This window comes from Hesperophylax consimilis, chromosome 22 (assembly GCF_061612785.1).
Source record: "Hesperophylax consimilis isolate HC1 chromosome 22, BYU_Hcon_1.0, whole genome shotgun sequence".
Taxonomy (NCBI): Eukaryota; Metazoa; Arthropoda; class Insecta; order Trichoptera; family Limnephilidae; genus Hesperophylax; species Hesperophylax consimilis.
Genome location: NC_142857.1, coordinates 16,392,590 through 16,415,230, shown reverse-complemented (window position 1 = coordinate 16,415,230; position 22,641 = coordinate 16,392,590). Strand labels below are relative to the sequence as shown.

The following is a 22,641-nucleotide window of genomic DNA, read 5'->3' as shown; positions in this document are numbered from 1 at the left end:
CTTTGAGTATTCTCCGGTGAAGCCACATTTCAAAAGCCTCTAACCTGTTCACGGTATCACCTTGTCGTCTAATCTCCACTTTATTAATTTTTGGTGATTTAATTTCTTGTCGTCTAATTTCCACTTTATTAATCTATGGTCATTTCTTTCTTTGGTGTATTTTTTCTCCTGCTGAAATGAATAAGGTGATGTTTGTAAAAGAAAGGAACTTTAATAAAATTAAACTTTATTGTGAATATTAATAAAATCAAGTTTACATATTCAAGATACATTTATCCAAATAAAGATTAACAATGACAAATTATCATTTACAAAATACCTTTTTTACAAAAATTCGATATTTTTCTTCATTATTTACATCCATAACTATTTTAAAGGTATTAAAGTTTCAATGCATAAAGAAAGTGGTTTGAATTACTGTTAGGTTGAAATCATAATAAAAAACGTATTTACACAATAATTATATAAATACCTACATATTTATGGACAATAGTCACTCTTCTTTTAGCTGATTTATATTGTCAACACGACCAAATCATTTTATGTGATTTAAAGACATGTTAATAAAAAAATCGTGTTGAAACATTTATTAATCGTTAATTGTAATGGTGTTTTGACAGAAATATTATTTGAGCTCACTTGCACTTATTAATGACATATTGTCACTTAAATTTGTGCACGCAAGATGTGGCCATATTTCTGATACAATTGATTATAAAATGGCTAATATTTTAATGTTTCTACATGAGTAACTAGCTGACGTGTTCCTGGCGTTGAGAATGATTAGGAAAAAAAATTTAAGTTTGTGAATTCTAGGATAAACATCGACTTTTCACTACTTTTTATAAATATAATATGCATGTATTATATATGTATAAACCTTCCCGAAGAAATTTTCTAAATGATAGTGAAAACCCTATCAAAATGCGTTGCGTAGTTTAGATGAACTAAGCTTACAAACAGATAGCGACTTTATTTTACACTATTTTGAGAAACTGAAATTAATCAATAGTATAAAAGAACAGGTAATTTTTTTGATTATTACGAATACTGTGAAATTTATATATCTCTAAATAGTATAAAACAAAGTATTTTTGTCCACTTAGTTCTTCTAAGCTACGCAACGGATTTTGATAGGGTTTTCATTATCATTCAGAGAACTTCCTCCGGAAGGTTTATATATACAATACGTGCATTTTACATTTATAGAAAGTAGTGAAAAGTCGATATCTGATAACATTGCTAACGCTGGCTAAACCTTATGTGATACATCAGAATAATGTAAAAAGGCCTCGTAAATTCAAAACTTTACCCCGAACCATTTATAAGTTCCGAAGTAACGCCGGGTATACGTCAAATAGTTATTAATAAATTAGTGTGTATATTTCAAGCTTGTTTTTCTGATCCTGATTGTAAAAATAAACAATGGAATTTGTGAATTTTTATCAGTAGATAATTATTGATTTAAAAAAAACCTAAAACCGCAGATTCCTGAACGTTTCGTATTTGGCTGATGGTATTATGACATTTACTTGGACCACTAATAACTACAGCCCCGACCCGGGACTGCGTAAAAACGTTGGCGGGCGTGACGTCATTAAATTTGAAATTATCATCAACATTTATAAAATGATAATTTCACTGTTATCATATTTATTTCAATTATAAAATATATCCGTAAATAGCTATACCCAATTACTTTCTGTGTCTATTGATGAAAAGATAACATTCTTAGGTCTTGCGATAGAGTTTTGAGTTCTGGAGCTACTGTACTTAAATGATAAAATACCCAATATATAAGATAACATCTATTATAATGCCTACCTTTCAACGCTTAATAATACTATAACTACAAAATATAATATGTACTTGTATAATTTAACTTTACGTATACAAGTATTTTTATATAATAATATTGTTTATAATAAATGGCACGAGCAGCCTTTCACAATAAAACACTTCTACATACAATTAACCTAAAATGTTTATTAACACTAAGAAAATGGATTTATTTTATATATTTGTGAAAATGGTATTATTTTTTTCAGATAACTGTGAATTATTTTATAATGAAATGAATTTCAGAAATTTTTTAGAAACCATCAAATAATGACTTGGAACCATAAAAATATAATTTTGACAGAATCATAAAATTCATAAAAATTTGTTTTTAAAAACACTTAACATCTTGGTACCTAATTTAAAGTGTTTTATACAAAACATTATGCTGCGTATACACGTACAAACCAAAGTGCGAGCCGAGCCCTGAATTATATGAAAGGAACTAAGCAACTGTAAGCGCTGTTTCACGTCGTTTGTCCATTGCTTCATTCTTTTCCCATAATTCGTGGCTCGATCGCGCTTTGGTTCCAACGTGTATACGCAGCCTTATAGGTAATAGGTATCTAATAATATGAACATGGTTGTATGAGCAAGGTTTTCCATGATATTTTTTACAACAAATTAAAGTAGCATATTTAGAACTAATTGTTTTAAAACTATTCGATAAAATAATTTTCCATGGCCACAACAGTGTGATTAAAAAGTACATTTGTTATGGTATATCTAAATAACTTACTACGATAAAGCTTTTTACAGCATTATACTCCTTTATGTACACTTTTTATAAAAATCATGATTAGAACCTGTCAGTATGGGTGAGACATGAAAACCTGAATTTTAATACATACATGAAAAACAACTTTTTTTTAAATATATTTGTACACAAAACATACACTTTAAAACATGCATGCTTCAAAATTAATACACAAATTAAAAAAAAAATAATATAGGAAAACAAATACATAGCAATCTTTTACATTGATGGCATTCAATTGTGGGTAGGAAAGGCGAAATGGCTATCAACAGGAAAATTTAAGGAGATAATCTACCTTTTTCACACAATCCATAAAAAGTGTGCAAAATTTGTTTTTTTTAAGAGAAAATTTTAATTCCTTTTATATCATTATCAGAGGAAAATGTTTCTAGACCAAATGTGGAGGACTTAGCTACGACAACTTGGGTGAAAACCCGAGGCACTTATCCACTCGGCTACTAACTGGTCGGATTAGATCGTCTAAATGTGTAGGATTCTATGGTAAACAGATGTATAACGGTGGAATTGAATTTATATCCATTAATTAACATGCTAAAGACATAACGTTTCGAAGACAATAGAATTATTTTTTGGACACAATGAAATCAAGATTAATATTTATTCATTTTTGTAGAATATCAAAAGTGTATCTCTCTAGTGCAAATACACATTTTGAAAACAATTCTAAAAAATATACCCATCATTCTGTTTGTCAATAGCATTTAAACGTTGTATCTATTTGTTTGTTTCTATTGCAATTTTCACCAATGGAACCTCGCAATTATAATATGCAAAACTTCCATTCAATGCATTTATTGAAGCATGAATCTATTCACGGAATAAATCAAGTTTCTGCTGGAAACAATCAAGAATTGTATTGCAAATTATTGTAGCAGGTCTTTCTGAGACAATACGTGTATTCCAATTTTCATTATTGGCATGAATTATGCACGTAATGGTGAATATAAAATTTTAGACGGTTGAATGTTAGAATTCGTCCAACAAGGCATAGGATAATTTTGAATATGGAAAAAAATACGTAGATAACATACATTGCGTATCAGGACGTAGCCGACCATACCTTAAGAGGATCGGCTGTGTGGACTTCTTCGTACACAACTTAAATTTGGATTTGAGGACAAAATACTTGACCAAACTAAATGATTATTTTTTTTATCAAAAGCTATAGCAAGTATCTAGAAAGGATGTGTGCTGTTTTATTTATTTGTGTTTTGAATTAGAAAACACACGCAATTAAAGAATTTGATTTATCACGATTTTATAAGCAAATTTGACAATTGTTTGTGAGTTAATGGTAATTATTTTAAAAATGATCTTTTGTAATAAATGTAATATTTATCTAAATACAATGCATTATAAATTTTAAAAAATAACAATTTTTATCGTTGTGCATTTAAATTACCTGTCCAATTCTATGAGAATGGACAATAAAGTTGTATGAAATCATTTGTGACTTTGTTAATATATATTCAATCCTTTCCATTGTTCGCACTTGTCTAGCTTCATTCGCCACACGCCTTTGATAAATAATTTCGTACTTCTAAAAGGACCAATGCCATTTTTTCAAATGTTAAGAGGTATTTTTTTAGCATGTTTTAACTTTAAGAAAAGTGATTTTCTAGTGTAAAATTGGCCACTGAAAATGAAAAAAATACTTTCTCTAAACGGAAAGATTCTTTTGAAATTCGGAAGACAAACCAATTTTGCCCAAGCAACAAGCAAGCTACAGAATTGATGATTCAACAGTAAAGATATTTATCAGGTTGCCAGGAATTGTAATCAAGACATCTTACATAAAAGAAAAACAATACCCGATAACTTTTTTTGTTTTAATTTCGTTGTATGTTCGAAAATGGCTTTTCTTAGTACCTTACTTTCCAGTGACAGTAATTATTCACTGCTTCTATCAATAAAATCAATTATTCAATCCGCCTCACATTCTCTAAGCTTGAATGAGAAGCTGAATATGGTTTTGTAGTGTCAGCTGCCATCTATGGGTTGGGTAACATACTTTCATGTGCCAGAATGATGAAGCAGAATGCAAATCAAATATAACGAAGTGGAACACTAATTTCTATTACAAATTTTGATGCCTAAGCTTTGAAATTAATTCGATCTGTAATAATTATAATATTCTTGACTGTTACAAATTGAAATAAAGGGAAGTTGAAAATTTATCACAAACGATATTGAAATAAAAATTGATATGAAGGACTATACAAATCGAAATTGGTTATGAAACAAGGAGTGGAATGTGCAAGGGGTGTAGAGTTGATGATATTTTAGTCCTTGAGAAGCATCCATCAGTGGACAGGTGTTTACAGTGTGGAGTTGTTCTAGTTTATGAGTCCGGGAGAGAAATTTAGTTCTAGATACTCTTGGAAACATTATAGTAATGAGATATTTAATTCTTTATTTCTAGGGATGACATGTTAAAATATTAACTCAAAATTTTGCTTAATATTTTTTGAAAAAAGCATTCACCATTTTAATCAAGTCCAATGCCGAAAATTTCATGTGAATAAGTAAAAAAAATATTTTAATGTTGAGAAGTGTGACCATTAATTGATAATGCATTTAGATCATTACGATCCAACAAGCCATTATTATATTTTTCCATAATCAAATTATGACTATTTGAAAACTATATTGAACAATATCGTTTCTTTACTGTGAGTAATGGGTATTCCAATGATTGCACTAATAATGGGAAATGTTTCGTTTCTGCAAGAGAACTGTGCAATCTTCACGTAGTGCACATTGTAATGTATTGTGTTTATAGATGGAGAAGATATTTCAGTTAAAACGAAATGGCTAAATATCCAAATTTCTAATTTAGAAAAAAATCTTTCCTTATGGACGTGTGAATCTTTTTTTCCATTAACACGAGAAAATTAAGATAGTAGCTAGTATTTATATGCTTGCTATAAAACAAATAATTGTATTAAAATAATATCTAATTATTTTACGAAGGCCTCATTTGTTGTGAAGAATTCAGGTTGTGTCTTTCATATCAGGTCCCAGATCGCTGCCTTGGGGGACACCAGATCATCTGAAAAAGATAATTATATAAATATTAATTTAGTGACTACAAATCAACTATAAAAAACAAACTATTTTATTTCGGTTTTAAGTGCCAGTAAAATACATTTTATATTGACTTTCATCAATATTAGAACTAAAAACCTAGATAAGTACAATATTAAAAGAATCGTGAGTAGGTACACAAAAGTCTACTATCTGGAAGTTAATGCCAGTATACTTTGCTTTAATAATTTATTTATGTTTTTACGATAGCCGTGGAGTTATATTTGAAAGATCTTCTTATTTTGTAAAACTTTGACCTGTCCAGCTGGACTCACACGACTCAACGCGATTCGCCTTGCAAAGGTATTGGAAGGTATGGATTTATACGTCCGTCACCCCTGGATGGGTACCCTGACCCCAGATTCTTACCCATTCCTAAAGCCTTTTTCCTTCCCAGAACTTCTTCTCCTTCCTTTCCTTAGAAAGATCCTCCCCACATCATCCCCAAAGATGACATAGGCCTTGAGGGAAATTTTTTTCCCCAGGGCTTTCTCTGTGGAGTTAATGTAAAAAAAAGGTACATCGAACTTTAAAATCTTCGCAATATCTAACCAATTAAACGGAAAACCATAAATTAATATAGGTACTTTTGTGCTGGGCGGTAATTGAAGTCGTAACCTCCTTTTTCATAGCTTATGAGTAAATCGCTATACTATGGGAACAACTGGTGTACTTCACTATCCCTCAGCTTTCAGAAAAATAGCGAACCATAACATAAATGGTCCTGGTATAGATCCTTGTGGAACCCCATTGAATGTATAATGTTTTCGGTTGCAGAAAGAATATAAAGCTGTTAAATTAGATTTTTAAAAAAACACGCTATGTAGTAACCAACTGTCACTTATCCGATAATGCATGCAATATAACTTGCCGTTAGTATTTTTTTATTGTACTATCGAACGGAGAGTTAGGTATTGCTTAGTATAACTTATCTATTATTAAACGACTCTTATTAATAATAATAACAAAAAAAATCATTTTATTTATCCTATACTCTTTCAATTTATTAATAATTTCGATGTTCTAGGTTAGGTTTTTCTAAAAAACTTGAAGGTAGGTGCAAAACTAATAGTAAAAGTGTTTATCGAACATAACAATGTCAGACTGCAACTAGTTGATTTAACCGCTAATTATCAGAATATTTTGCATGTTAATTAAGTTTTAGCATAATGGCTCACGAAACGAAAAAGGTATGTTTTAATATTCAAAATATCTCTTAATTTATGCAGTAAAACAGCTGCATTTGAAAGAAAGTGGTAATTTGTTTGTAAACTTTATCCAGTATTAATTTGAATAGGTAATACAGTTGTTTTTGCCATGTCTGTGTATATTTAAATGATTATTATTTAGAATGAAACAAAAGTAAAAACACCACATTGTCGTGGATGAAGTTGAACGTTTTTTGTTAGATACAGTACAAAAAAAGGTTCAAGCCTTAGACACACTACGCTATATTATGCGCGCATAAATTGGGCATGGCATGTATGTATCATACATATCATATATACTACGCTATAATCTTTCTCAGAAGAGGGGGTCAGATCAATTGGAGAACTGCAGCGAAATATCATTTCTTTGTGTGGGAGCTGTCACTTTGACAGATGACAGCCGCATAATTAAGGCACTACGTAAATTGTTCTGACCCCTTCTCCTGCCGTAGGTAGTAGAGCGGGTCGCATAATTTACAATTATATCCTGGCTAACAGATCACAGCACATATCGTTGCCACGCCCACACTTATAGCACATCATCTTTTTAGGTGTGACAGGTTTGTATGGGATTGACGCTTTGAACTTAGCGTAACTGTCACCTCATTAACCCTTTATGAATACTGTAGCTAACTTCCAACAAAATAATGGTCATAAGTGGGTTAATCGAAGCTACCTTATGATAATCCTAGAGATGAAAATATATAAAGGCATCTTGGTCGTAAGTAAAATGGTACCTGTGAAATGTTAAACTCCAAATGAAAATAACACTGCCTAAAGGCAGGAGACTTATATCGCCAGCTGGTTGGACTAAGTTTTGAGATGGGTTAGGGTTTGAAAGTGGGATATGAAGATGTCAAGATTAATTGAAGCAGGAAAGACGAATGGCTATAACATGTTTCACTTGCGTACCGTTTTACAAACACTGGATGTGGACATTTTTTAAATAAAACACAATATAAGACTTAGCTCAAAAATTTTTTTTTTGTAGAATCCTCGACACTAGTTTCAAAATAAATTCCAACACAGTTGCAGTATGTGAGATAAGAGGATACATAAATTACTGAAATCAACAAGGGTTTTTGCACACGTCAATTTATTATAACTAGCATATTAACATGAATACCTTGCAGATAATTTTTTGTTTCGTCCAATTAATCAATGGTTTCCTCAGTTATCGCATTATTTACCTGCCTATATAAGCCGCTGGTAAATTTATAACTTCCATCATAAGATATTATTTTGTTCCTCGGGTAACAACAGTGAAAGCAAATAATACAAGTTTAAATCATCAGTCAAAATGAAGATAGTAATCTTTTTTGTGGTTGTGACGGCAATATTCTACCAAGGTTTGAAATTTTTTTTTATATTTACGTGTCTGTAAGGAACTATCCCTTATTTAGTTTTGACGAATAATATTGTTTCAAAAATATTTGTCAAAGTATAAATACCTCTATTAGTTATAATTTATTCATTTTCAGATTCCGGTTTTCATTTTCGATTTTCAGCGCCCTTGAGGTGATTTCTCACGAAAACGGCGCTATATAAATTAGCCAAATATTATTATTATTATTCAGGTTGTAGGCCGCGTCGCGTTTCTTCCCTGTTAATCTAGAGAGGTTTTATGGTGTAGGTATCTATTCAAAGATTTGGTGGCTCCTTGTCTTAAGACGGCGGTGACAGTCTCGTTCACCTACATAATCTATTGTTACAGTTAAAAACAATGTTTTTATGCCTTGTTTTGTAAATGTTTCTCCTGGTTTTATTTTATCTTTTTCGTTGATTTGGGGGCCACAATAAGGTATCAATTTGGCATCAAATCCTCCACCGACAAAATCCTAAGCGAGGAATTAGTTGACCCTCTAACACACGTCAAGTGACATTCGCTGGAGTTACTTTTCGTAAATTCACCGTTTTCGACATTTCTCTTCATAGAATTTGCGCTGGCACATCGTTTGAGAAGATCTCCCCAAACCGCACCAGCAGCCCCCGCCGCTCCTGCACCGCCCGCTGCCCCTGCTGCACCCGCTGCACCTCCTCCTCCAGCTGCCCCAGACGCACCAGCTGCCCCAGATGCACCTGCCGCACCCGATGCGCCAGCTAACCCTGATGCACCAGCTGCACCAGGTGCACCAGCTGCTCCAGACGCACCAGCTGCCCCAGATGCACCAGCCGCCCCAGACGCACCTGCCGCACCCGATGCGCCAGCTAACCCTGATGCTCCAGCTGCTCCAGGTGCACCAGCTGCTCCAGATGCACCAGCAGCTCCAGACGCACCAGCTGCTCCAGACGCACCAGCTGCTCCAGACGCACCAGCTGCTCCAGACGCACCTGCCGCACCCGATGCTCCAGCTAACCCTGATGCACCAGCTGCTCCAGACGCCCCAGCTGCTCCAGACGCACCAGCTGCCCCAGACGCACCTGCCGCTCCCGATGCGCCAGCCGCACCTGATGCGCCTGCTGCACCTGATGCGCCAGCCGGTCCAGATGCACCAGCTGCTCCAGATGCACCAGCCGCTCCTGACGCACCAGCTGCTCCAGACGCACCCGCCGCTCCCGATGCTCCAGCCGCCCCTGACGCGCCTGCCGCCCCCGATGCGCCAGCGGCACCTGATGCGCCTGCTGCACCTGATGCGCCTGCTGCACCTGATGGACCAGCCGCTCCAGATGCACCAGCTGCTCCAGATGCACCAGCCGCCCCCGATGCGCCTGCCAACCCCGACGCGCCAGCCGCTCCAGATGCACCAGCTAACCCTGATGCACCAGCCGCACCTGATGCGCCCGCTCAAGGTGGTGGCAACTAATTCACTTCTTCCAACCAAGAAACTTCTTGCCCAAACAAACGATTTGACTGACCGACAAGGCATGGCATTACAGAACCTTATACGGTATTCTTCTTTCTACCTTATAATATATTATATTCCTTAACTATTACAATAATATTTTTTTCTGACTCTGTTTTTAATGTTAAAACCTTTTGTGAGCCTAAATTATTTTTCTTTCGACTTGTATAGTGATGTTTGGATAAAAATATATTTGAAAGGAATTTTTCTTCCGATGAAATTCTTGCAAGTTTTTACCTGCTAAGTTAGAGGTGCTATAAAAAAGATTTTCTCCTTAAGTGTTATTATAATGAATATTGGGAAATGAAAATATTATTTCTATTGACTAATAAATAGTTTGCATTATGAAAAGTCTAATACAACCGTTTCTCTTTGTCTACATAGCATAGCAATCTATCACGTTTCACCAGATTCTCTTTCCAGTAGCTCAGTCCCTTTGAAAAAGCTCACCGGAGTTGTCACTATGTGTTTGGCGATAGCTATTCAATAATACGTGGTTCAAGGCATACGAGGACAAACCAGGACTTTAATATCATAGTTTCTTCGTTCTCATTTTCTACAGTTATTGTTTATTTTCACTCCCAACCATGCGTCTCCTGAGGTGTCGTTGTCCTGATGTAGTAACTCTTTTTTAGTGGATTTCTATCAAAATTTATGTCGCCATGTTCATTTGGGATTTTGAACGTCATTGCAATCAATAGATATAATATTACGTTTTGTTATCAAAACGCCAAAAACTAACTGCTGTGGCAGAATTTTAGGGGAATAACCTGTGGACCTGATTTGGAATACATTCGATCAAATGTTACTAACCTGGGCAGGCGGTACATTCCTGGTGGCACTTCTCTCCTTCCTTCCCCATCGTCCAGGCCAAGTCCCGCTACCATCTGCAGGATCTCTCGTTCTTTCTTCAGTTCCTCTCTCCCACTTTCAACCTGGAATAGACAACGTTGTTTGTTAAATTATTATAAATTTATTAAAATCCAATGTAAGAAACAGGACAGGCTAGGATTTATTGTAAACCATCATTGTCAATGGTAGAAGAACAATGCCATGTTCACAGCACTGAAATACAGAAAACTGACAGGAAGGTGCGTTGTTGTAGAAAAAATCAAGAAAATGAAACACTTCTAGATCCCTGAAGGGTAATGTGGCCTTGCCATCTACGACTACAATTCAAATGAGGTGATTTGAGAAGAATGCAAGGCCGGTGAAAAATAATAACAAAGGAACGCCCTAAATGGTTTGAATGTGTGGCGAAAGGACGAGGAAAGAAGCGTCAGGATAATATACGACACGCGTGTAAATATTAGAAGAAGTCGAGGACGCTCTAGAAAAACGTGGCACGTGAATCAATTACTCAATTTGATGATATCAGAATGGTAGATATCTACTGTTCAGATTCTTAATACTTTGGTGAAAGACCACCATTCAGAATGCAATGGCTTTAACCACGTTTAGTGACAAGATCTGAATATCCATACTTCCCGACCTTCCTCTATCCCATCTTCTACACCTCTTCATTCTCTTCAGCCTCACAATATACCACAATTCGAGATGTAGTCCCGTTTCCTGTGGACAGTTCGGAACAAAATCGGAAAATAAGTCGGTTAGTTTTCACAGAGGTTTCAAATTAAATTAAACTGATCTCGTAGATTCTACCAAACACAATATCGCCGCTCGTTAAAATTCAAAGCGGCCAAATTATTCTCAATTCGGATTCGCCGGTTGGCATTGATATCGAAAGTAGTCGCAAGTCGACAACTATTCAGTTAATGGAATGCTTGGAATGCGGGTCAGTAGAAGAATTACTGAACATAAACAAGGTAGGTCCTCGAATAATTACAAATGAATATTTTATTGATTGACACACCCACGGAATTTGGACTTTCAATATATATGGGAAAACCATTCTGAGACTTAAAAACTGTCAGTTTTCAAACAGCAAATTCTGGATGTAAATGAATCTGCTAAAACTACATGGCCCCTTCATCTGTGCTGAACCAAATGACTTCCTATGCCGTCGACAGGCTGAATAACCTCAGAATTCCGCTGTGACCTCCATCAACTCTCTACCGAATCCACATTTACTTATTACACAAATCATTAGGGAATTAATCAGTTTGTATTGCAATACCTTACCAAATATTTTATAACAAATTGGACAATACACCATCAAATATGTACTGACAAATCATTATTTCGATTTCTAGTTAATTTCAGCTTTGAATTATTTGGACAGAAGATGGACAACTTGCAAACAAACGGTTTTTGGTGTTTACTGGTGATAATCATTGCCTATATTGTCAGTGAGGACTAATTTGTATGCCGAAATCGACCCCTCAACCTTAACTGATGTGATTGGACTGGATATTATTTGAACATTTAATAGCTAACAGACGTACGGTAAAACACTACTATATTCATTTAAGTGGGTGGCGATGTATTCAAAGTATTTGTTAGTTCTGTTCGATGCAATTCCTTTTATCATTTTTTCTGCCACTAGTTCTGCATGTTGCACAGATTTTGCATAAGAACACCTGGAGTTAACAATATCATATTGATTTGCATATAGTGCATATAGTCCAGTCAAGTTAAACATGAAAAGGGGGTTGTGCTTGCAAAAGGTCCAGTCATTCTGAATTTTTTATATGTTGTTAGGACCTAAACCAGTATTAAAAAAAAAAATGCAACTTCGAAAGTGCTGTGCGAGCGGCGGTGGACCTAAAAAACCAGGAAATTTTCGGATTTTTTTTCAGTTTTTGCTCAATATCTCAGTAAAGGAAGGGTCTGACCGGTGTAGTCGGTATACGTACTTTTAAAGTAAACTAAATTTTCTATAATTTGAGATCAAAGCAAGCTATATAAAACCATTGGTTTTCAAGATACAGTTCTTCAAAAATAGGCAATTTTTTTCCAAAAAGTTAATTTTTTCGAAATGGTCAATTATTTTGTAAAATAATTTCTAAAATACGCATCCCACGTCAAATATTATAGGAAATAAAGTTGTTGTAAATTTAATTAGCTTTCATTTGAAACTAGATTAATATCTGTAGACTTAACGGTTCTCTCAAAAATGGCAGATAACCAAAAACAGTCATAAGTGGATTTTGGGTGAAATGCAAATAAACTGTTCTCACGTCTTTTTATGGTTTTATTTATCAAACAATTAACAGATTTTTGATGAAAAAAAGAAAAGGTATTACATCTATCGGGAATTACGTCATCTTCAAACATTGTTTTATATACCTACATACCAAAATGCTTGTACAAACATCATGGTACCTACTATAAGGACAAATTACATGTACACAAAAAATAAAACTAATATAAATCATGTAGGTATTGTGTCTTGGTTGCCAAATCATGTCTTTCTTTTTATCTTAGCTGGGAGAGGCGCCCAGTCTGTAGTCGGGTCATCTTCATCGTCCGAGCATTTCAGCTCCACATCCGGGACGTTAATGCAAAATTTGCCACCGCATGACTGACAGAGGACTGAGCAGTGGAGCCCAGCCTGTCTACACGAGCAGCTCCCAGAGCATCCTTTCTTGCATTTACATGAAATTTTTCGCAAAAGGGCAGGAGGTGCGGGATCTATCGTGGTGGGGATGGGGGTGAGTCCTTGAGAAGACAGCTTCCACCCCCATTCAGTGGGATTCAAGTTGACTCCACGCCACTTCTGCACTTGGAGGTAGCACCTTGCTGCATGGTGGCCTGCAGCATCTTCCGTCGGTGGCAAACGGGCGAGGTTTATGTTTGTTGAAGTGACAAACGTCTTATACCTCAGGAAATCCAAAGTATCCCTCGCGATGTCACCCCCATATAGAGCCACGAAGCACTTGATGCCTGCTTCACTCACGGCTTGTGGGGTAGAGTCTGGCCGAAGGAAGACCTCCACTTGCTCAGCAAGTGGTTCACTCTTGCTCAGAAGTGTGCTGGTTTTGGTCTTTCCTTGGCCAAACGGTGCTGAGGTGGTATCGCACCCGGTAAACGCGTGGGTAAATAGTACCGTTCCTGGTAATTGTCAGGAGTCCTGGTTGTTGTAGGAGGTCGTAGAGTAGTGACGGCAACCAGCTTCACTCTTCGTGCTCTTCTGAAGATAGACGTTTGTCTCTTCAGCGCCTAAACCATTGAGAAGAACGAGCAGGTTGACATCTTCTCCCACTATGTCGACCCGATAGGCATCTGCTCTTTTTGATAACGCCATCATGACGATCTCTCGATCAGCATCTTCTTCGGCAACAGCCACTTCAACTCCCTCCTTCTGAAAGGCGTCACAGAGAAGAGTTATAAGGCGTCTCTTATTGTTTTCATTTCCCAAAACATGCTCTTGAGCAATTTGAATTACTGTGGATTCATCGAAAGTCAATTCGTAGCTGGAATGAGCTGCGTAGCGCCGGAGTCGTTCCGCTGTTTTGGTGTTTTTTTTTGGTAGCATCTTCGGGGTAGCCGTCAAAAACGATGGAGACTTTCTTCCCAAAGTGGTTTCGGACGTAGGTGGTATAACGCGCCAAAAGTGCTCGAACCGTGCTTTTCCGTTGCCACACGACCTTGTGCAAGAGGTAGCCAACATCCAAAATGACGTGAGTGCTGGCATCTATCGGCGTGTGGCTGGAAAGAGGAGTAAAGGCAGAGTACAGAGTAGATTTTTTGCCCTTGCACATCCCTTGTGCATTGAACAGAGACATCGGGAACGGGGCCAACTCATACTTGAAGTCATCCTGTAAATCCTGTTCAGATTTCTTTGCAATACACACTCGCTGAAAAATTGTGAGCGGATCCACAGCCACTCTTCTGTTTTTGTCCGGCAGTTTAACGGTTGAGGTGATCGATGCCAGCGTGGTAACTTTATTTTTCCGTTTTATTACTACCTTGTCGTACATTTTCCCCACAATTTTCATTACTCCTTCCGTTCCAACTCTCTGGGCTGTGTGGCAATTAATTTCAGGACCTGCCAGTAAACCACTACTGATAGATATTAAACTGTCAGTTTTGGGAAATGGAGGGTGGAGAGCAAACCAGTTTTTTAGTTTTTCCACATCACTATTATCTCGGATGATTCGAGAAGGTCTCATGTCTACATGCTGCTCTCCAGTATGACATGATAAGCTGCAAAAACTTTCCAGTTCTTCACAAATGTTCAACATAAACACCATTCCTGCTGTCCACCTTGCCAGAACACTTTGGGAGATTCCTCTTCATTGGGTCAACCCACCGTAGGTTTTCATGGATCGCATCAGCTTCTGCTCAATTGTTAGGTCTGACCACAACCCAGACCAAAACTTGTCAGACCGGCAAATGGTGAAGGATCCTTTTGTGATTCATGTGATACATGTCGTATTCACTTTTATCCATCCGATCTTATAGAGCCATCATATCCTGAAGATAGAGGTGCGCGCTCTTAGCATACAAAAAATGTCCAGCTGTGTGGAAAAAAGGGAGCATCTTGTGGACAGTGTACAAATGAAGGTTCCAATCACCAGCACGCTCTGCCTGGATGAATAGTTTTATCAAAGTGGTCATACGAAAGTATTGGACCCACAACTGTGATGTTGGACCATTCGCTTTAATTTTCTCCAAGGCACTTTTAAATTTTGCCTTTAGTATTTGGTAGGTACCTTTCAGTGTCTCGCAGCAATTTTTCAGTCTCGTCTCGCTCCTCAGGAGTTATGTCAACCTCATAAAAAACAATGCTGGCCAGTGTGAGGTTTGCCAAAATGTGGGCTCGAACAGCTCGTGAATATGCGTGCCCATTCATATGGGTACCCATGGGTATAGGTACTAATGGGTACTTGAAATTTGAAATAGTCGTAATTATATTATAACCCTAGGATAAACCCATGATGATTAATGGATTTACTTCACAGCACAATAAAACCATAAAAAGACGCGAGAACAGTTTATTTGCATTTCACCCAAAACCCACTTATGACTGTTTTTGGTTATCTGCCATTTTTGAGAGAACCGTTTAGTTTACAAATATCAATCTAGTCTCATATAAAAGCTTATTAAATTTACAACAACTTTATTACATACAATATTTGACGTGAGATGCGTATTTTAGAAATTATTTTACAAAATAAGTGACCATTTCGAAAAAATTTTTACTTTTTGGAAAAAATTGCCTATTTTTGAAGAACTGTATCTTGAAAACCAATGGCTTTATATAGCTTGCTTTTGTCTCAAATTATAGCAAATTTAGTCTACTTTAAAAGTATGTATACCTTTTGCAAGCACGGATGTACATCTTGACTGGACTAATATGCACATATTCATTTATGCTACAGTCGTTCCATACTCATAAGGTAGATTGGTCCACCTCTAAAAAACGTATACTAAAATGGGTATTAATAATAATAAAACCAATCATTTTGTGATTAAAACATAACATTTATAACAAGCCAGCTGCAGCGGATGAGGCTTCAAAATAATTAATGGCGTAACTCCACGGAATTGTGAATTTCATGGTGGATTCAAAAGACATTATTCAATGAACTTGGCTCAAACAAATAACGACCATCAATTAAAAACTAAGTTCACGGCCATTCGAACAAAAACAAATACATAATGAACTTCATAGTGAGAATTTTTTATCCTTTCCTTTGGTCTTCACCAAACTTATTTTTAGATTTTACGATTTTGCGACCATCAAAAGAGGCACATGCCTGTATCATTATACTATTAGGTTGAGTCATGTTTGACGATGCATAGTTGAATCTTCGAATCATGTATATTCAACATGCAAATGGACTAATCTCATCTTATACGAGTATCATTTTAATCCCAATTTAGGAAACAGATAAAATGATATTTAGGTGGGTATTCGAAGTTAAAATATCAAAATCGGAAATCGAATGTTCAAAAATGAATATACATCGTTGCACATTTTATTTATAGTATAAAGAGGTAAATTGAACAAAATTATTAAAATGTTATGCAATGATTTGGAATAAAAACATCCAAGTTTAAAAATACAGGGTGAGCTGGGGGTAAACTGCGCTAACTTCGGTGGATAATTATACATGATTTTAGAAGTAAATAAGATGAATAACTTTTTTCAAAATTCCAATGTTTTAAGGTAATTTTTAGGTAAAGATAGTTGAATTGTTTGTATGGGGAAATAAACATTGGAATTTCAAAAAAAGTTATCTCTTTTACTTCTACCATCGTTACTTCTACTTTTTTACGCTAGACACCCTGTATATATAACATGTAGTGGAATTTGACGTTCAATGATTGAACTAAAAAAGGAAAAATGAAACCTTGTACAAGTCTTGACGTAGAAAAACGCATTTCAAATATTATCTTGATTTATTTACGACAACGTTTCAGACAGCGTTACAGTGTCCATCATCATGGCGTCTGTCCAAAAACAATACTCAAAAAATAAACCAACAACAATTTTGGAGGTGGAAATTTCAAATCATATCTGGCCTTCAAAACATCGAAAGGCCATTTCCATCAAACCTTCGTTTTGACACTTCTATAAGAACATGTAAGTGCTTGGACTTGAAGTAAATGGTAAGTAGGAACCATAGAATAAAGAAGAACACAAGAAATGGCTTGTGGACGTTTTTCGTGATCCAAAAAAGGTCAAATAGGATGGAGATATACTTTGGCGATTGTAAATGAGACAGAGCGCTATGTTGATGGTTAAATTAACATTTGTATCCATTAAAAATTTCATGAAAGGCACTTCTAGTTCTCTTCTTTATTCTATGTTAAGTACCTGCAGGGTTGCTACTAAATTGTGCACATTTAACTTTTGGAAGCACAGACTGTGACGAATGAATTTAAAAAATGTTAAAAATATGAATGTAACATGATGTTATTCCTTCCTTTCCAAGTAAATACAATACATACGTACAGGAACTTTTAGACCTAATGCCAATATCCAATCATCTACGCCCAAAGCGACACCCAGCTGGGGATTTCGTTGAACGTGTCCACGTAACTTCACTAAACTCCTCCAGGAATCACGTTCACTAAGTCTCGTTTATAAGTTTCCTACAAGCACGAAACCTCAAGAGAATGAAATTTTTTTTTATGAAATTTGTTTATTAAATCGTATGACCATCCCTGAAAAATCATCATTATCTTTCGAGTAGGTTTTATCTTACAAGTCGCGATACTCTTCCGACCAGTGGCGCGTCTCGGGTTGTCGACCCCCTGTCCACTGATCCGTAATATCTACCACCGTACATTGAGCATGAAGATATGAGACATCGCTTTTTCCCACGGGCGTGTGAAGTTTCTGGGAGAGTGGGGCCGAGGTATCTTCCATCAGGGCTTCCTCAAGGCTCAGCTTTGATTCCCCCATTAGTGCAAGAATTATTATTATGGTGCAACTTAGTAAAAGGTATCTGTACTTGAATTAAATGTGCTGTATACATTTCATTAATGATATAAAAAGTGTTGATGGATGGGCACAGTGGAAGACACAATGCGATTTATGAAATATAAAGTAAGTTTGTTCGACGTATTAACAGTAGAAATAGACAATAGACAAAGCATTTGTAACGATAAAGAGAAAAGCTGATCTAGGAGTGTTTTCTTTTTATTCTGGTGCCTTGGTATTTATAAAGGAAATAATATTTACCCTGCAGTTTCTATTGAGGGACGAATCAGCGGAACTCCTACGAGTCACAAAAGATCCGAAGCTACGAAGTGCGGAGACTTTTACATATCATTTTGTGTTCGTGAGTTTTCCATTTTTTTTTATCATTCAATCTCTATTCTAGCACACACAAAAAATTTTCCTCCAAATTAAAGCCTTGTTTCTTGCGTTTTAATACTTGTGATATCTAATTCGTCCGCATATTTCAATAAAAAATCATTATTTAATTTGTTGTATTTATGGCAAAGCTTTATTTATAATTAAATGAAATTGTCTCTCTTAATTACTTAACGGTTTACTTTATCAGTACTTCGTATGAAGTCTTCATCGTGTAACAAACTATTTTTTTTACTATCTTCCACAAACTGTGAACTTTGGCGTATGAAATGTGGGATGGTGTTGAATACTTTAGTATGTGGGCCGCAAACCTTCCTTGAACATACACTACTCTTGATGAATACTAACTGTTTTGAATTACGAAAGAAATTACTTTTTTATCATCTTTTCCTTGAAACTCTGTAAAACTGACTTTAAATTGAAATTCTGGGTTCGAAACCCCGTTGGTTTTAGTAGTCTTGTGAAGTAATTGAGTTCAATGAACAATGCTATAAATAACATGGAAATCTTTTTCATTGTGTTAAAAATTAATAGCTCCGTTATTATTCAAATTTCACATGGTTTTAAAGAAAAAATTAATATGAAAAAGAGATACCTAATAAATATGTAAAATTTCTATGAACTGCTTTGAATGTAAACATCTTTTATAAAACTAGGGGGAATGTAACTAATTTCCTAATGGAGGTACAGTAATACGATGATAGTATTATTGTTTTCCTTATTTTGTAATAGAGAAGGTCAAGGTTGAAATAGTGGTCATCATAAAGATAATTTAATACAATTATAATTAAAAAAATTAACAATTAATTAACAATTATAATTATCGGTGACATCACGAAGGTCGTACTTACGACAAATATAAAAAAAATAAAGCTTTACTAAACATATTCGATTTAGGACTTACAGATAGACAATTCAGATACAATATAACTATTTTCAAAGAATTGTTAAGTTCGAATCGATAAAATTAAATACATATATAGGAAAATAACATATTTTTACAACAATAACTTCGAGTTCCTCTTTTATTTTATTAATATTTAAATTTTGGTGACTTTCTCAACTGCTCACGCCCGTATTATGGATTCATGTAACAATAATAAAACATAACGGAAAAGGAAATTGTCATGGTAAAACAAAAACTAAAAAAATGACATTGTCTTTATTTTTCTCACCACACATTTTGATTAGCTGATATATTTATGTATGATCGCAAGATTCAACTCGAACTAAATGCAATGTCTTAGATAAATATATCTTATTTTAATTTTATTGTGCGACATCTAGGTTGAGTCCTAGATGTGACCTTATCTTATTTGAAATATTCGTTTAGGAAATGCTAATATTGTCTTCAATAATTAAATATTACGATTTGAGGTATTAATCATTAAGTTATTACAAAAAATAAAAATAAAATAATTTTTAAAAAAGCGAAGATTATTTTTTGAATTTGAATTTCTAATTCACACTTTTTAAATATTATGATAGATTATATTTTAAATATTATACCTACCTGAAGAATGTTTGTAAAAAATAATTGTCATTGAGATAGTGACGTTTCTTTGGACAAATTTTAAAATTACTTATTTGAAATTTTGAAAAAAATGTTACATAAAATATTAGTAGGTATTTTTACCCACTTACAAATCTTTTTGATTTTGAAAGAAAATTTTGATTTTGGCTTTTAGGTGTACAAAAACAGTAGTTTTACTAGTTTCCCTTCTCTCATAACAATGTTGTTTATGGTACCTGAATTTTAATTTGATACTCATTTTATTTCTTTTAAGATATCGTTGAAATATTTCGAAGTAAGACATTAAAAATGAATAAGCCAGGTTATTAAAAACAGCATTTGAGGCGGTCGCCACGTAATCTGAACCCAGCGAATGCATCCCAGTCAAGCAGAAGTAGGTATAACAATGGCTAATGTCGAGTTTCAATGAATTGCTTTCCCAGAAATTGTCTGGTCGGCTGAGAAGCATGGAAGAAAATAGGCAGAAACACCAGCAGAAAATCGGAAGTTGCTTGTCGGTATTGTTGTAACAAACCCACTCTAGTCATTCGTATTTCAAAAATTTGCTTCTTCACGAAAAAAAATGTATTGCTAATTTATTGTCTCCTTAGTAAGCGTTCAAAGATGGTTTGAAAGGGAGATATGTAAATACGAATGTTAGAGGGAGCGCGCTAATATTAAGCCCCCGCACACCTAATTTCTACAGATTTATAACAAGTTTCTCGTCAACTCTTTATGTTTTTAAGTTCCAAAATTAATATATGTTATTTTTGGAGATAATATCTATAAATTTGTTATGCCGAAACGTTAATTATATGAATTTACCTCGATAGAAAAAAATCGCAAAGTAAGCTCCGAAAATTATTTAAAACACGTATTGTTCTGTTATTGAATGTGTTAAAGGCATGAAAAAAATCACAGTGTATCTTTAAATGCAACTAAAGCATTTATCAAGAGATTTTTCGCTTTATTTCAAACAAGACGTGTTTTATTAAATATTTTCACCATTTTCTCATAATTATTATCATTTTTTTACGGGGCTTTAGGCGAAAATATTGATTAAAAACACGACGTTTTAAATAGAGCAAACATCTCTCGACAAATGCTTCAGTTGCATTTAAAGATACACTGTAATTTTTTTCATATCTATATCATATTAAATAACAGAACAAATCGTGTTTTTAATAATATTCCATCAATAAAATAACCAATGAAGGGTTCAAGTGCAAGATTCTTACAATGGTGTGCCTAAAACTTATTTGATCTAACTAAGAAAACCGGCGTGCGCAAGTAAATATTATTTGATTAATTTGTTTTGTTACAATTTTTTCATTTCAAATAATATATAATACTACATTTGGGGCACGTTCCCGTATCGCCCTAGTATAAGACCACCATTCAGAATTGAAATGTTGATTGAAATGGCTTTGGCCGTGTTTGGTGACCAGATCTGAATAGCCATGTACTTTCCTACCTTCCTCTTCCCCATCTCCTCCCCCTCCCCATTACCTTCAGCCTCACTACATACCCCAATTGAGGATGCCATAGTCCCACTGGTTCCAGACGGCTTGGAGCAGTTGGGACACTTGTGCGGTTTCACATTAAAAAATTAAAAATAATAATTCATCTGACCGCCATTTCAACCCATCACTGCTGCCCATTTGCCCTAATGACCACCACCGCCCCCTGGATTTTAGCAACGCCCCCAGGGGGGGCGGTGCCGTCCGCGTTGGAAATCACTGGTTTATTTTCTGATTAGTCAGGTACATCCAAACCTTCCTACTCCCCTTCTCACTCACTCGCTTAACTTATTCGAGACTCGCAAAATTTTTACAAAACGAGGATGCAATTATTTCTCGCCCCTAGTTAAGAATTAAGTAGGGAATCAGGTCCGATTGCTTCTTTACTGTTACCTTCCCAACCGACGTCAGAACAAAGTATGATATTTTACCGATGAAAAAATGAGAACATATTTTCTCATCTAGTCAAATGGACATCAAGTTATAGTGGGGAATTCAGTAATCAAGAAAACAATCAATCATGAGTATTAAGTACGCAAAAATTGCAACACAGAAAATAAGTAAATAATTACTCTGAAATAGATTGCTACGTTTTGGTAAACGTATTCCCATTATGTAAAACACAACCAATTGAACTAAAAGTAGATATCTTGTATCTGTACGTTGTGATTGAATTTTAATTCGTGACGCAAAGGAATCGCTGTTTGATTGATTATTGAGTAGAATCAATCATTTCTACCAGTACCTCAAATAGAGGTGCTCTGTGATGACCTAATAATATCATCATGTTTCATCATCGTAACATCATCGTATTTGTAAACACTACGGGATTGCCAATTTATTGAGATATTAATATGTACTAACTAGTAGTTATGTGGACCGTATACCTAGAGTCGAAAAAAATTATGTTTCTAATTGTCTCTCAATTCTTCCGATTTATTTGTAAATCAAAACCAAAATTTACTCAGAAATCATTAGATTTGTAAGACAGAATTCAGTGGTAAACTTATAACTCATCTTTTTAGACGATCATACCTAAATCTGTTGATAAATGCAAAATCGTGTCATTTTTTCAGGTCATGAGGCCAGTTATACTATCTTGACAAATGATTCAAAAGA

General features: G+C 35.1%; 1 protein-coding gene across 1 annotated transcript in view; it reads right to left on the bottom strand.

Moving 5' to 3' along the window:
* Nucleotides 1-215: 215 nt before the first annotated feature.
* Nucleotides 216-22,641, bottom strand: part of LOC149413138 (uncharacterized) — a 66,369-nt gene continuing 43,943 nt past the window's right edge. Inside the window, exons 2-3 of the mRNA XM_089645146.1 lie at nucleotides 10,569-10,690; nucleotides 216-5,669 (exon numbers count right to left, since the gene is read on the bottom strand). Of these exons, the coding sequence (XP_089501272.1) occupies nucleotides 5,666-5,669; nucleotides 10,569-10,690 (126 nt within the window). The 3' untranslated portion in view covers nucleotides 216-5,665. The remainder of the gene's footprint in view (nucleotides 5,670-10,568; nucleotides 10,691-22,641) is intronic.